Source organism: Aythya marila (genome assembly GCF_965140915.1).
Source record: "Aythya marila genome assembly, chromosome: 27".
NCBI lineage: Eukaryota > Metazoa > Chordata > Aves > Anseriformes > Anatidae > Aythya > Aythya marila.
The window spans coordinates 1231461-1243847 of NC_139068.1; the positions used below are offsets into that span (position 1 = coordinate 1231461).

Sequence of the window (12387 nt, forward strand, 5' to 3'; positions counted from 1 at the left end):
GGCTCCAGATGAACCATCCACTTCTGAATTACCGTGGAAAAATCTGCAGTGCCAAGAGGCCGGTTTAACGGCAGGATGTTCGGGTTTTGCGGCATTTCTTAACATACGCAGATAGCACATGGGGATAAGCACCCTGCCCACCACATTTCTGATTAACTGGGAAAGCAAATCTATGCACACTGCCATCTTCAGAACCTGCTGCTCAAGTTTTCCTAAATTAACTAAACCCTTGTTTCCCATGCGGAAAACAGCACCAAAATTCACACGGTGGGGGGAGCAGGGTTGGAGGATTTTTGTTTTTAAGAAAAACGTATCAAGTTCTGCAGATACACACAAAACCGCTCCTTCCTTCCAGATTAATCCCTAACCTATGTAATCTTTAACCTACACTTCAATCAGACAGCCTAGAACCGCAAGTTAATATTTGGCAGCACGAAGACCGAACCGGTCAGCATTATGCTTTCAGTTTCTGACAATTTAAGCAGAGCGCGCGCCCGCGCACACACACGAATGACAGAGCTGCCCAAACAGGAAAGGCTGCATTAACCAGCGTGTGCTGGAGGCTCCAGCTCCGGGAGCAGCCGATGAAAATAGCACGCCAGCATACATGGAGGATGTTTTGGAAACCACAGATACAGCAACAGCACCGAAAGGCAGCGGCAGATAGGAAGGCACAGCCATCTCCCCTGCCACAAGCAATACATTTCTAATCATTCACACACAAGCATGTTGCGATTGCCAGGCGAGCGGTATCGGCGGCATCAACTGCCCCAGCCTCTGCGTCCCAGCATGTTCTCCCTGCAAAGCAGCACACATACAAGAGCAAGCCCTGAAACACAAGGAATAATCAACAGCACGCAGGCCAAGCAGAGGAGCTATCTACACGCACAGGGGTTTCTCCTTTTACAAAACCGTCCCCAATGCCGAGACAAACGCTTGAGGTGAAATACTGTTCAAGGATCGACACAAGCGCTAGGGACAGAAGAAAAACACCATCCCCAGCCTTTCGCCTCTCATGAGGTGTTCAGACCGGGCACGGACATTGCTATCAAGGTCACACATCTCGGAAGAGACTCGGAAGGGGCAGGAAGGAGCCGGGCAAGTTGGGCAGAGCGCCGCTCACGTAGCCACGCGGGGCCGAGTGACATTTTATTTGAAAGCGTGTGGGTCGCAGCTGCCATCAACCGACAAACCGCACCGGGAGCCGGGCTGCGAGGACAGGTGCTGGCGTGAGGGAAGCCGGGCACGAAGCCCCTCGCCGGGCTCCTCCCGGGCCCCCCGACCCCACCAAAACCGCCGAACCCCGGCAGTTTGGCCCCGCTCGGAGCGGCTCCCGCTGTTACCCGCTTCCACGAGCCGAGCTGGGGCAAAAGCCGAAAAGTTTTCATTAAGCAGCCCTCCTCCTCCCCGCCCTGCAGTGCGGGCAGCCAATTATAGGCACAAACGGGGAATTTGACTGCCCGGGGAGCCGCGGCAGCCCCCGGGCCGCTCCTCGCCCGCCGCCCGAGGCGCTGCGCCCGAGCCGGGGGCCGGGGCCGGGCCGGGGCCGCCGCGGGCCGGGGGGGACCCAGGGGGAAACGGGGGAAAGGGGCGAGGGGCGGCGGGCGCTGACAGGGCGCGGGCAGGTGCGCGGCCGGGCCGTACTCACGTAGACGGGCAGCGGCCAGGGGTAGACGGCGGGCTCGGCTCCCACCGGCGACTTGAGCCGCAGCTCCAGCCTCTCGCCCATGTCGGCAGCCGGAGGAGCGGGCGGCGGCCCCGCACCATGCTAGGGGGGCCGGCCGGGGTGTGGCGGCCGGGCCCGGCCGGGGGCGGGAGCGAGGGGCGGCGGCGGCGGCGGCGGCCGGGGAAAGGGGGGGGGGGGGGGCGCAGGAGGGCGGGGGGGGCGCCGCTCCCCTCGCCTCCCTCTATTGTCGGCGGCGGCTCGCGGGGCTCTCCGGCGCCGCCGCCATCTTGGGCCGGCGTGAAGCGGAGCACAATGAGGCGCCGGGGCCGGGCCGGGCCGGGCCCCACCGACGCGCCAGGCTCGGGGGCGGGGGCGGCCGCGCTCCCTCCCCCTGTCCTCAGCTGCCCTCCCCGCCGCGCGCCCCCGCCCGCTCCGCCCCGCCGTGCGCGCCCCCGCGCCGCTCGCCCCCCTCCCCTCCCCTCCCGGCTTCGCGAGTGCGCGCGGCGTGCACGAGCGGGGGGGGGGGGGACAGGGCAAAGGGGGGCACCGGGGGACACGCACGGGGGGCACGGTGGCGGGGCGGCACGGCACGGGCTGCGGTGGCACCTGGGGACAGTGCCAGGCTGGCACGGGGCGGCACAGCCGGGCTGCAGTGGCACTGGGGGAGGGAAGGGGGGTTCCGGTGCCAGGCTGGCACAGGGTGACACCGAGGAGCTGCAGTGGCACGCAGGGTGACAGTGCAAGCGCTGTCACGCGGTGGCACACTGCGGGGGGACAGTGCGAGGCTGGCACGGCGTGACACTGCCAGGCCGTGGTGGCAATGCAGGGGGGGCCGTACAAGGCACAGCTGTGTGGGTGCAAGGTCCGCTCGTCACACAGAGGTGACACTGCAAGGCCAGCGTGTCACACTGACGGGAAGGCGTGTGGCTGGGTGGCCGTGCAGGGCTGGCACGCTGCACTCAGGTGGCCATGTGAGGCTGGCACACCAGGCATGATGGCACAGCCCGAGTGCCGTGTGGCTGCTGGAGGCTGCAGGTAGGTGACAGCGTGAGCTCTGCATGGCACCAGGAAGCCACCGTGCAAGGCTTCACACACAGGTGACATTGTACGGGGCTTCACAATGCACATGGGTGAGGGCGCCAGGGCTGCCAATGTCCTCTGGGTCAGGGGACAGGCGATGTCTGCTCCGACAGAGCTGCTGGGCTGCCAAAATGCTGCAGAGGGGACCTCGCTGGGGCCACCCGAGGCTTCCAGAGGGTGGGAAACACCCAGTGGCAGGAGGCTTTTGCTGTCTGTCTCCTGGCTGCTGATGAACCCCTGCCGGTTCATCTCCAGTGCATCCCGACGGGCGAACAGGGAGTCTCGGGGTGCTGGATGTGGAGCCGCTTTGTGCACCCCTGCTTGGTGCAGCGCACTCGTGGCAGGGCCACTCGTGCTGGGCAGGCAAGCTTCATTCACAAAATGGCTGAAAAAATGGAGAAAAACGCACAAGGTCCAGAGGAAACCAGGAGAAGCTGCTCCTGAGGCTGCTCCTTTTGTGGCGCTGTTCCCATACCCCGACCTGAGCTCTCCTCTGGCTGGGACACCTGCAAAGGCACCCGGGGTCCCACTCCCCCATCGGGACACAGAGCTGTCAGCGATTTGGGCAAACAACTGGCATCACCACGGCCCCAGTGTGTCCAGCATGGGGCAGGCAGGGGCTGCCACCATGCGTGCCTCTGCTGGGCATTGCCCACCAGGCTCTGTGGTGAGGCGTTTGACACCCGTGTTTCTCGGCAGGTCGCTGCCTTTTTGCTGAAGCCCGTGGGCATTTCTGGAGTCTGGTGTGCAGCGGGGACAGGACGCGCTCCACTCCCCATGTGGCAGTGGCTGCCTCAGCCAGAAACCACCATGGATGGCTCCAAGCTTCGCTCTTTGCACCCGCTTCTTCCCCTTAAATGTCCGTACGTGCACAAAGCTACATAACTAGGAACGTTTTTCTAAAGAAAACATTAAAATCATCAAGTCAGCAGTGCTTAAACTGCTCTGACTGCTTCTTAAATAATCAATTCATATTTAATTAGCTTACCACAAAAATTCCATTAAATTTAAATAAATAGACATGGCAGGAGTTCTCCAAGGCACAGCAGGCTTCATTTAAAGAATTCTCTTTGAGTTCGTTAGGTCGGTCTTTAATCAGTTTGCAGCCAAAGTCCTTGTGTGGCCCAAGCAGGCTCCAAGGTAAGGGGTGCCGCGGGGGGGCTGGCGTGGGCCCATCCCTCTGGCAGGTGGAGAGGAGTGGGGAACTTCTGCAAGGCTGGTGCTAGCTACGGACCTTCAGGGGAATCAGGTGCCGACCTGCAGCATTGCCTGCTCCAGCTTTGCAGGCTCAGCCCTGAAATGGGAAGCTGCTGGATTTTGCTGCTGCAAAAGGAGATGTGCCAGGGAAGAGGAGCTTGTCTCCCTCCTCCCTGACTTTGCTGGCTCTGCTGCATCTCCCACTGGGTGCATCTCTTTGCTCCATGCTAGAGCAATCCAGACCTGCCTGTTTTTTTGTTTTGTTTTGTTTTGTTTTGTTTTTCTGTGAATAGGTAGAACAGGTTGGACTTGGGGAGGAACCAGGAAGCACACTGCAGCTCCTTGCATGCATGTGCCCACGCTTCTGGGGCGTGGGGAAGGGAGGTTTCCATGCAGCCACTGGGCGCACAGGGAGGGCATCAATGCTCCAAGGACGTGTTGCACAAGCAATGCACAGAGCATGCCCTGCATGAGCCACATACAAAGCCTCTTTTCCTGACTTAATTCCCATACTCTCACTGTTCCTTGGGTCAGGACTGTGGGATCAGGTCCTGGAGCCTCCCCAGATCCGTGCGTGTGTGCACAGCAGGTGGGAGCTGGTGGGCGCAGGGGTTCAGGGAGGCCGGAGATGTTCACCACTATCGCTGCACATCAGCTCATCCAGAAACTTGGGTTTTCAGCAGCATCTCATCTAGAGTATTGACCCAATTTAGTCGACAATAACAAGTTAGATCACACAACAGGCTAATGCAGGCTACTCTGTTCCCATCGGATTAAATATTCCTGTGTGGTTTACCCACAGGCTGGATGCTGGTGGGTGCAGCCCTGGGGCTGGCCTTGGTTCTTTGCTGTGATGCCAACCCTGCGAGAGCATCCCCTTGCTGCAGCTACCCACATCTGTAACTCCAGCTCCCCCTGATGCAGTCCCTGGTGCTGCTTGCAGTGCTTCTGGTTTTCCTTCTCTCCCCTGAAATCTGGAGCGTGGCCGAGCTCTGTTCACCGTTTCATAGTAGGACCAATAAAACCCTGGCTCTGCAAATGGCTCCCGTTGCACAGCGTGCGTCACAGAGCAGTCAAGCTCTTTAACTCTAGCTGCAATCGCACATCCCAGTCCCCTGTTGGTCTTTCAACAGCCTTGTGAAACAGGCAGGACGCTAGACAACATGAACACAAACCCTGCTGCGCCAAGCTTCCCTTCCCCTCCTTGCAAAATGGGCCACATGCAATTTTCCAAGCCCTGTTTTAATCACCAAGGGTCAACCCTGCATTGCTCTGAGGACTTCCCTTCCACATGAAGGAGCAGCATCTGTCCTTTCCATCTGTCCCAGCAGCTCCCTGGGCAAAGCCGCACTGGGGATGCTTCGGCTGCAGTTGCCACAACAACAAAATGAGGCAACAGTTTCCCCGGTGGATGCACAAGCAGCATCAGTGCCTTGTGGGCACAATGGGGACCAGGGCAGGCAAAAGGTGCCACAGTCGCGCTGGTGCTGGCGGCACATCCAGGTGGGATGATGCCTTTTGCAGTCATGAGCATCCCCAGGACTTTCACTTCCACCACCCTGTTCCCTGGGCCAGCTGAAATGCGGGTATTCTCATCCCCTTCCCCTCAAAATCCAGTCTGTCTCTGCCCTTCTTGGCCCAAGGAGGTGCTCAGTGTGTGCAGGGCTTACATGGGTGTCCGGGGGGAGCCAGCACAGGGGGGTGACACTGTGGCTAATGGGACACGATCCCTTTCCAGCTCTCCACACAGCAAACACCAAGTCCCATGAGGGCACTGGGGCAGCTTCGCCAAGCCCATCCCTCCCAGCTGCCCCTCCCTGCTGTGACCCCATCTCCAAATGTGTTCCCCCCCAAAGGCTCCCCCGTCCCTGTTCCCTCAAGCAGCAGCAACCACGTCAAGCTTTTCCCTTTCTGCTGCTCCCGGGAGGAAGGCCTTGGCGGCTGCCCAGCAGCTCCGCAATCCTGCTCCGTCACGGGCTCGCTGCCAGCTTGGGCTGGGGGCCGGGAGGAGGGGGAGAACGGAAACCTCACCCCGGCACCCACAGAACCCCGTGGGCGCTGCGCCTCCACGCTGGGAGAGGGCCGTAGGGCAAAGGGCGACGGCCGCCCACGTGCCAGTGAGTCACCGCACGGCAGCACCCAGGAGCAAGGCGGATAGCGGCCGGCTGGGGAAAGCCCAAAGGTGGCTGGACTCGGTTTGAAGCCCCAGAGGGGTTTCCGTGCTCCGGAGGGCAGCGGGCAGCCACAAGCTGGGGGCTGCCACTGGTTTGGGGCGCTACGGCACGCACAGCCCCGACGCCCCCGGCAGTGGGGACACTGAGCGGCACGGCCCCAGATCCCCAGCCCCACTCAGGGGTTTTCCATCAGAGCTCTGCCAGGGCAAAACAGCTCCAATTTCCTCATTTTTTTAGGCGCTACTGGAGTTTGAATCCGGCGCCGCGGCGTCCACGCCACCCCTGGGACTCGTGCAAGAGGACACGGAGGACGAAGCACGGCCGCACCGACCCGCTGCACGCAGGGCTCCTTGCGAGCCCTGAGGCGACCGCACGATTCTCGCTGCCCAGCTTGGGACCTGCAGCGGCTGGGAGCGGCGCTGGCCCCGGCGGAGCCCTGCCGCCCGCCTCGCCCGGCCCGGGGCTCCCAGCTCCGGCCGCCCCCCTCAGCTCCGCCACTCTCCCGCGCCGCCGGCGCCATCTTGCGGGCGGCTGCGCGGGCGGGAGCGGGGCCAAAATGGAGGCGGCGCCGGGCGAGCCTTAGGGCTGAGGGGAGCGGGGCCGGCGGCGGCCCCAAGGCGGGCAGAGCGGCACCGCTGGCCCCGGGCCGTTGCTTGGGGGCTTCGGGACCGCCCTCAGGGCCCTGTCCCCCTCAGCGGTGCGACACCGGCCTCGGCTCTTCCCCTTGGTGCGGCGTCTGCCCGCGGCCGGGAGGTTCCCTCACCGGCAAAGCCGCTGCGAAATTACAGCCAAAACCAGGAGGTGGCGGTGTTTGTTCAAGGAGGGAGCTCAGAGCTGCAGATGCCAGCGGTGGCGATGAGCTGGGAATTTTAAAGGCTTTAAATATTACCGGTAGCCACGCTTAGGGTTAGAGACACACGTTAAGGCTGCTTGTAATTGCAAGCCCTTCGTGGTTTGGAGTGTGGAAAATTTATTACTGCCCCAAATTTTTAAGGGTGAACTGACTTAGGCTGCTTGGCAGCATCTGGAGCAGGCAGAAAACCCCTTAGGGCGTCAGCGTGGGGAGATGGTGCTCTGTGCCCAGGTCTCTCTGTGCTGGGCTTTCCCCCCAGGCTTGTCCCCAGCATCCTGCTTAAGCAGGAGAAAGCAGAGGAGGTTGTGTCCTTTTGGCTTATTTCTGAAAAGCGTGTTAAAAGCAGGCCCCAAGGTCCCCACTCAGCACTGGGAACACCCGGTACAAAGCCCCTTCCCCATCCCCACGTTCTGCCAGTTCCCTGTGTCCCAGCCATGCCCCGAGGTCTTTGTTCCTTAAGCTGGGAGACCCAAAGGTAGGGGCTCACATCTGTAGCTATTCCTGAATAAAACAAGACCAAACCCATGGGCTCCGTTCTGCTGGGGCCAACAAAAGACAGCTGTAAGTCAGAACCAGGAGGCAGACAACAAAGGAGAAAAGCAAACAGAAACCACTGTCCTTCCCCAGGCATAATGCGGCTCGGAGGCCTGAGCAGGTCTCCTTCCCATTCGCTGTCCTTCCAACCCCTTCTGCAGGTGCTGGTGGGCTGGAAGCGCTCCACGTTTTCTTTTCTCTCTCCATCCCCACAGCACGACCCACCCTCGGCAAGAAATGTCACCGTCTGGGAAGCCACGCATACAGTGACCAGGCAGGTGCCTGGCACGTGGGCACAAGGCAAGCCGGGCCTGGGCTGCCCGTGGGAAGGGTGCCCCGGCACACATGGGCGGGTGACCCACCGGGCACCACATCCCCCTGGCTGGGCGCTCTCACCACCTGGGGTGCCTCTGACTGCACTGGCACGAATCACTCGCGGAGCAGAGGCTGCAGAAGGAGCCACGAGCGTTAGTGACAGCACGCTGCCACCCAGGGCAGGGCGGTGGTGGTGGCACCAGGCCGTGGAGCTCCTTCCTCACAGGGGACAGGGCCGAAATGGGTCATTATGGGCTGTGCGCCCGGCGGGCTGGGCCGGGAGGCACCGCAGCCGCGCGCGTCCTCGAGCCACGGCCGCGGCGCTGCAGCCGCTCCCCCCGCCCCCCCCGCCACGTGGGACCTGGGGGCGTGGTCACGCGGGGAAGGGGCGGGGCGAGCGGCAGCAGCGCCGCGGCTGTGGCTCGAGGACGCGCGGACAGGCGCGGGGGGCGTGGCCGGGGCGTACGGGGGCGTGATCTAGCAGAGATGGGCGGGGCCTAGCGGGGGCGGGGCCGAGCCCTCAGCTGACCGGCCGCCATTTTGTCAGGCGCTCGGAGGCCGAGCGCAGCCCGGAGCTGGGGGCTCGCGGCTGCTGGGGCCGCCCCCGCCGCTCGCCCGCCCGCCTCGTACGGGGCCAGCGCCGCTCGCGCTCCGCTCCCCCCCCGGCCTCCCTGCCTGGCATGTGAGCGGCTCGGGCCCGCTGCTCTCACCCGGCTTGTGCAGGAGCCGCGGCGGCGCCCCCGGCTGGGCCCGGCCCCTCAGCCCCGAGCGCAGGCCCCGCCGCCGCCACCATGGCGCTGAAGATGGTGAAGGGCAGCATCGACCGCATGTTCGACAAGAACCTGCAGGACCTGGTGCGGGGCATCCGCAACCACAAGGAGGACGAGGTGAGCGAGGGGCCGCCGGCTGCCCCGCGGGGTGGCACCGCCTCGTCCCCCGCGCCGCCCCCGGCTGTGCCGTGCCTCCCGGCGGGGTCCGCTCCGCCGCGGGGTGAGGGGGGAAGGAGGCGGCCCGCAGCCCGCTGCCTCCAGCCCGCTGCCTGCAGCCCGGGCTCCGTGAGGCCCAGAGGCCTACGGCGCCCCGGGAAGGAGCCGCTGCTCTGGGGAAGGAGCGAGCAGGAATCAAAACTAGGAAGGGCGGCGCTGGGTGGTGGCAGAACGGGGAGGCGGGGGGAGAGGGAAGCGAAAGGGAGGCGATGGGCCGGGGAGGAGGACGAGGCAGAGGCCTGCTGGGCGCTGCTTTCCACGTCCCGTGTGATCGCGGCGGGGCGGTGAGTGCCGTGCATGGTGGAGCGGCTCCTGCGCGTTGCCGCACACGGGGCAGCGATGTGTGTGTGGCGTTTGTCACCGTGGGCAGGGAGGCCGAGCGCAGTCACAGCTCAGCTGTCAGGTTCCCGATGCTGCACGCCTTACAGCTAAAATGCCTGTTCCTCGTTTCAAAGCTGTCGTAGGCAGAAAGCAGCTGGATGTGTTGGCCTGTTATTCCCTCTTGTATTAGAGGCACGTGATCAGGAAATTAGTATAGGTGGCGTAATTAGTCATCAAGAACACATTATAGGAGGCTTCCCACATTGAATTTGAAGCGTTGCATGTTAATTGGGATGTAACGGACACTAAGGGTGGCATTTATGTTAATCTTTAACTAAGTAGTCATGGCTTTAGCTTTCTTACAGCCTAACGGTTATATTTTTGGAATATAAGTGATTTGCTGTGGAGTTAGTGACACGTTAAAATATTTGTATGTTACCATATCCCTTCCTTAAAGCGGGATATCCGAATGGTATCGGCTATGAAAGGTATCTGAAAAAGAATTGCACTGGTATTACTAAATCAAATGTTTAAGCTAATTTAATCAGGATTCCTAGTAATTTCTTAATTACAGGCATTGTTGGACTGAAGTGTGAAAAACCACTTCCTAAACCATTTGCTGATGGCTTTTAAGCTGGTCATTGAGTGCAGGATGAGGCCTTGTTCACTAGTGATGTGTGGGAAGCTTACATTTTTATTTTACTATAGATTTGATCTCTGGGCTCTAAGAAGCGTGTGGTGCCCTGCAAATGTGGCAAGCTGTGGAGGAAGGGGAACAGAATGTTTATGTGGACACTTAAAGTGTTATGCTTAAAGCTGGAACAGGTAAACTGAATGCATAGAGCACTTCACCTCAGCATGCTTAAGCCCAGTTTGTATGATGTCTTGCTTTTAGTAAACATACTTTATTCGTTTGTGCATAGGCCAGAACATTTCTTCAACTGCCAGAGCTCTGAGGTTTCCCCTGATGCAGGTCCAGGTCTTTGTGGCTCTAGCCCTTTTTGAGGAAGATTAAATGTACTGTTTAATTTCTAAGATAATTTCATGACAAATAGCTCCTTTTCCAGGATTCTGTATGTATTCAGAGGGTAAAGAGCACAACCACTGTTCTGCGGTCAGAATTAACAAGTTACTGTGCGTCACAAGCCAGACTGAGTTCCTGCTTAGCCTATGACAAAAAATAGTGTATTGGCTTTGATTTCCTCTGTTCTTTGAAGTTAGGAAAAAATACTTGGACAATTTCATAGGGCTCTGTGTATGTGTTGTTACAGTCTTGCGTGCTCTCTCTAGGATTCACCGAGGTCAAAGCAAATGCATTGCCTCCTTCCCTAAGAGGCTGGTGGCGGTTGCAGGGGTTGGATCGTAGCATGGTAGTATTTTAAACAATGGCAGCTCTTCAGTTGGAAATATTTATTGACATTGTGAAATGGGTATCTGTAGGGATAGTTCCTCTTTTATTCCTCATGTGCACAGCAGAAATGAAAAACGGATCTTCAGGATGTGTTCAGCTGAACAGTAGCCATTTCCCTGATGAAGTGTGAGTCTTCTGTAACACGATCTGCTTTGGAATCCTTCAAAGATCTTGCTTAATTACATAAGGTGGCTGCAAACTGCACAGGGTTGTTCTTTTTTTTTTTTTTTTTTTTTTTTAAGCTCTTGAAGAGGACTGTGAACTGTAACTAAAATGCTGGGCACTGATTCGGTGCTTCTCAGGGAACGGTCTTCTGATTTTCAGGTGACGTTGCAAGATCAGTATAATATTTTAGAGGAAGTAGTTGCAAAAAGATCTTCCTTTCCCACAATGCTTCTATTGTTGATTTTATCTACTGAGTATTGCTCAAATATTGAATGTAGTTGTTTGAATGACTTGTGTGTGTCTCCAGATAATTGTCTAAGCTCAAGAGACACAAATTCCTGAGTACGACCAAGTGTTTCAGACAGCCCAGTAGCTGATGGATCTCAGCTCAGCAAGAATTACTCTATGAAAGATCTCCGAAAAGGGTGCACAGAGGTTGTTAATAAAGTGACACTAAAGAACTGGAGGTATGATTATTGCTTTGACTTCTGATTTAATTAAGCTCTTTGCAGAAGCAAAAGTGTTTTGTTCTTAAATGTGACAGATTCCAATTCCTCTGCAGGTGCCGTCCCAAGCTGTTGGATCTAGCGTTTCGCTGCCGCCTCAGGGGTGTGTTTGTAGCGCAGGGCGTGCCGAGCGGTTGTCACCCAGGGCTGGCTGTGGGAGCTGTGGGTTTTGCGAATGCAGCTTTTCACCCAGCGTGCTGCATTCTTGCCTGATGGTAGTATGGCCTCTTGTCTTGCTGGGCCTTAGGGCTGTACCCCAAGCCTAGTTGTGAAGTTGATGGAGTGCCACAAACTCCTCGACAATAATTTTTAAGTGTTCTCTTCAGCACAGCAGAGGAATTGAGAGAGCAGTGGAGGCTGACTGGCACTTCAGCTCACATCTTTGCTGCAAAGTGCTTAATTACCTGTGAGAGGCCATTTTAATTTTAGTTTCCAATCTTTAGATAAAGCTGACCCGTTTATTTTGAATTTAAAACACTGGGACTGAAGTGGTGGTGTTCTGTGAGGATGGGATTACCATCCTCACAGATGGGGAAGATTGTCCTTCAGTTCATGCAGACACTTCTTAGTGCAGATGTTCTGTTCATTTTCCAGTCTTGGGGAAATTTGGAGTTGCATTATCCTACTGGGTAGTACACGCAGTGTGAAGAGGCAGTGTAACTGCTTTAGATCTCCTCCTAGTTCAGCGTGTCGTGTTTACTGGACACAGATGCTTTAATCCGTGTGCTCTTCCCTAGTGCTAAGTCTGCAAGGAAGACGTGATGTCCTGTGCCATTCTCCCCTGGCCTTTGCTTCTAATACCTTTCTCTTTCGTTTGGAAAATGAATCCTGATAGTGAAAGCAGTGAATCTTTGATCTGTTCTGACAGGGTTTTGTCCCCTGTGGAATAACTTCTTCCACTTTGTGCATACTTTTTATGTATGTGCTGCACAGCAGGCTAACGGGGAGTGGCTTGTGCCACAGGATGTTAAAAGTATAATAGATTTTTTTCTAGATGTTCCAGACTGGGAAATGATTTCTGTTTAGGGATGTTCTCCTGAACCTGAAATACAAGGCAGAGGTAATCCTTAGATGCTCTTTGGATCATGCACAGTGTTTTGTATTAGGGGTGAAGAACGTCTTTGTTCCCAAACGAGGAAAGTACTGTCAGATGCTATAGCGAGAGGCTCCTTTATAAAA

General features: G+C 57.8%; 2 protein-coding genes across 6 annotated transcripts in view; one reads left to right on the top strand and one right to left on the bottom strand.

Moving 5' to 3' along the window:
- Positions 1-1841, bottom strand: part of DOT1L (DOT1 like histone lysine methyltransferase) — a 74321-nt gene extending 72480 nt beyond the window's left edge. For all 5 annotated transcript variants that reach the window (XR_014319100.1, XM_082779932.1, XM_082779930.1 and 2 more), the window contains exon 1: positions 1649-1841. Coding sequence is in view for 4 of the 5 variants with exons in the window: in XM_082779932.1 (XP_082636058.1) it covers positions 1649-1729 (81 nt within the window). In the remaining variant the exon portion in view is untranslated. The remainder of the gene's footprint in view (positions 1-1648) is intronic.
- Positions 1842-8371: 6530 nt separating this feature from the next.
- The window catches only part of AP3D1 (adaptor related protein complex 3 subunit delta 1), a 43930-nt gene continuing 39914 nt past the window's right edge, over positions 8372-12387 (top strand). Inside the window, exon 1 of the mRNA XM_082780141.1 lies at positions 8372-8706. Within this exon, the coding sequence (XP_082636267.1) occupies positions 8611-8706 (96 nt within the window). The 5' untranslated portion in view covers positions 8372-8610. The remainder of the gene's footprint in view (positions 8707-12387) is intronic.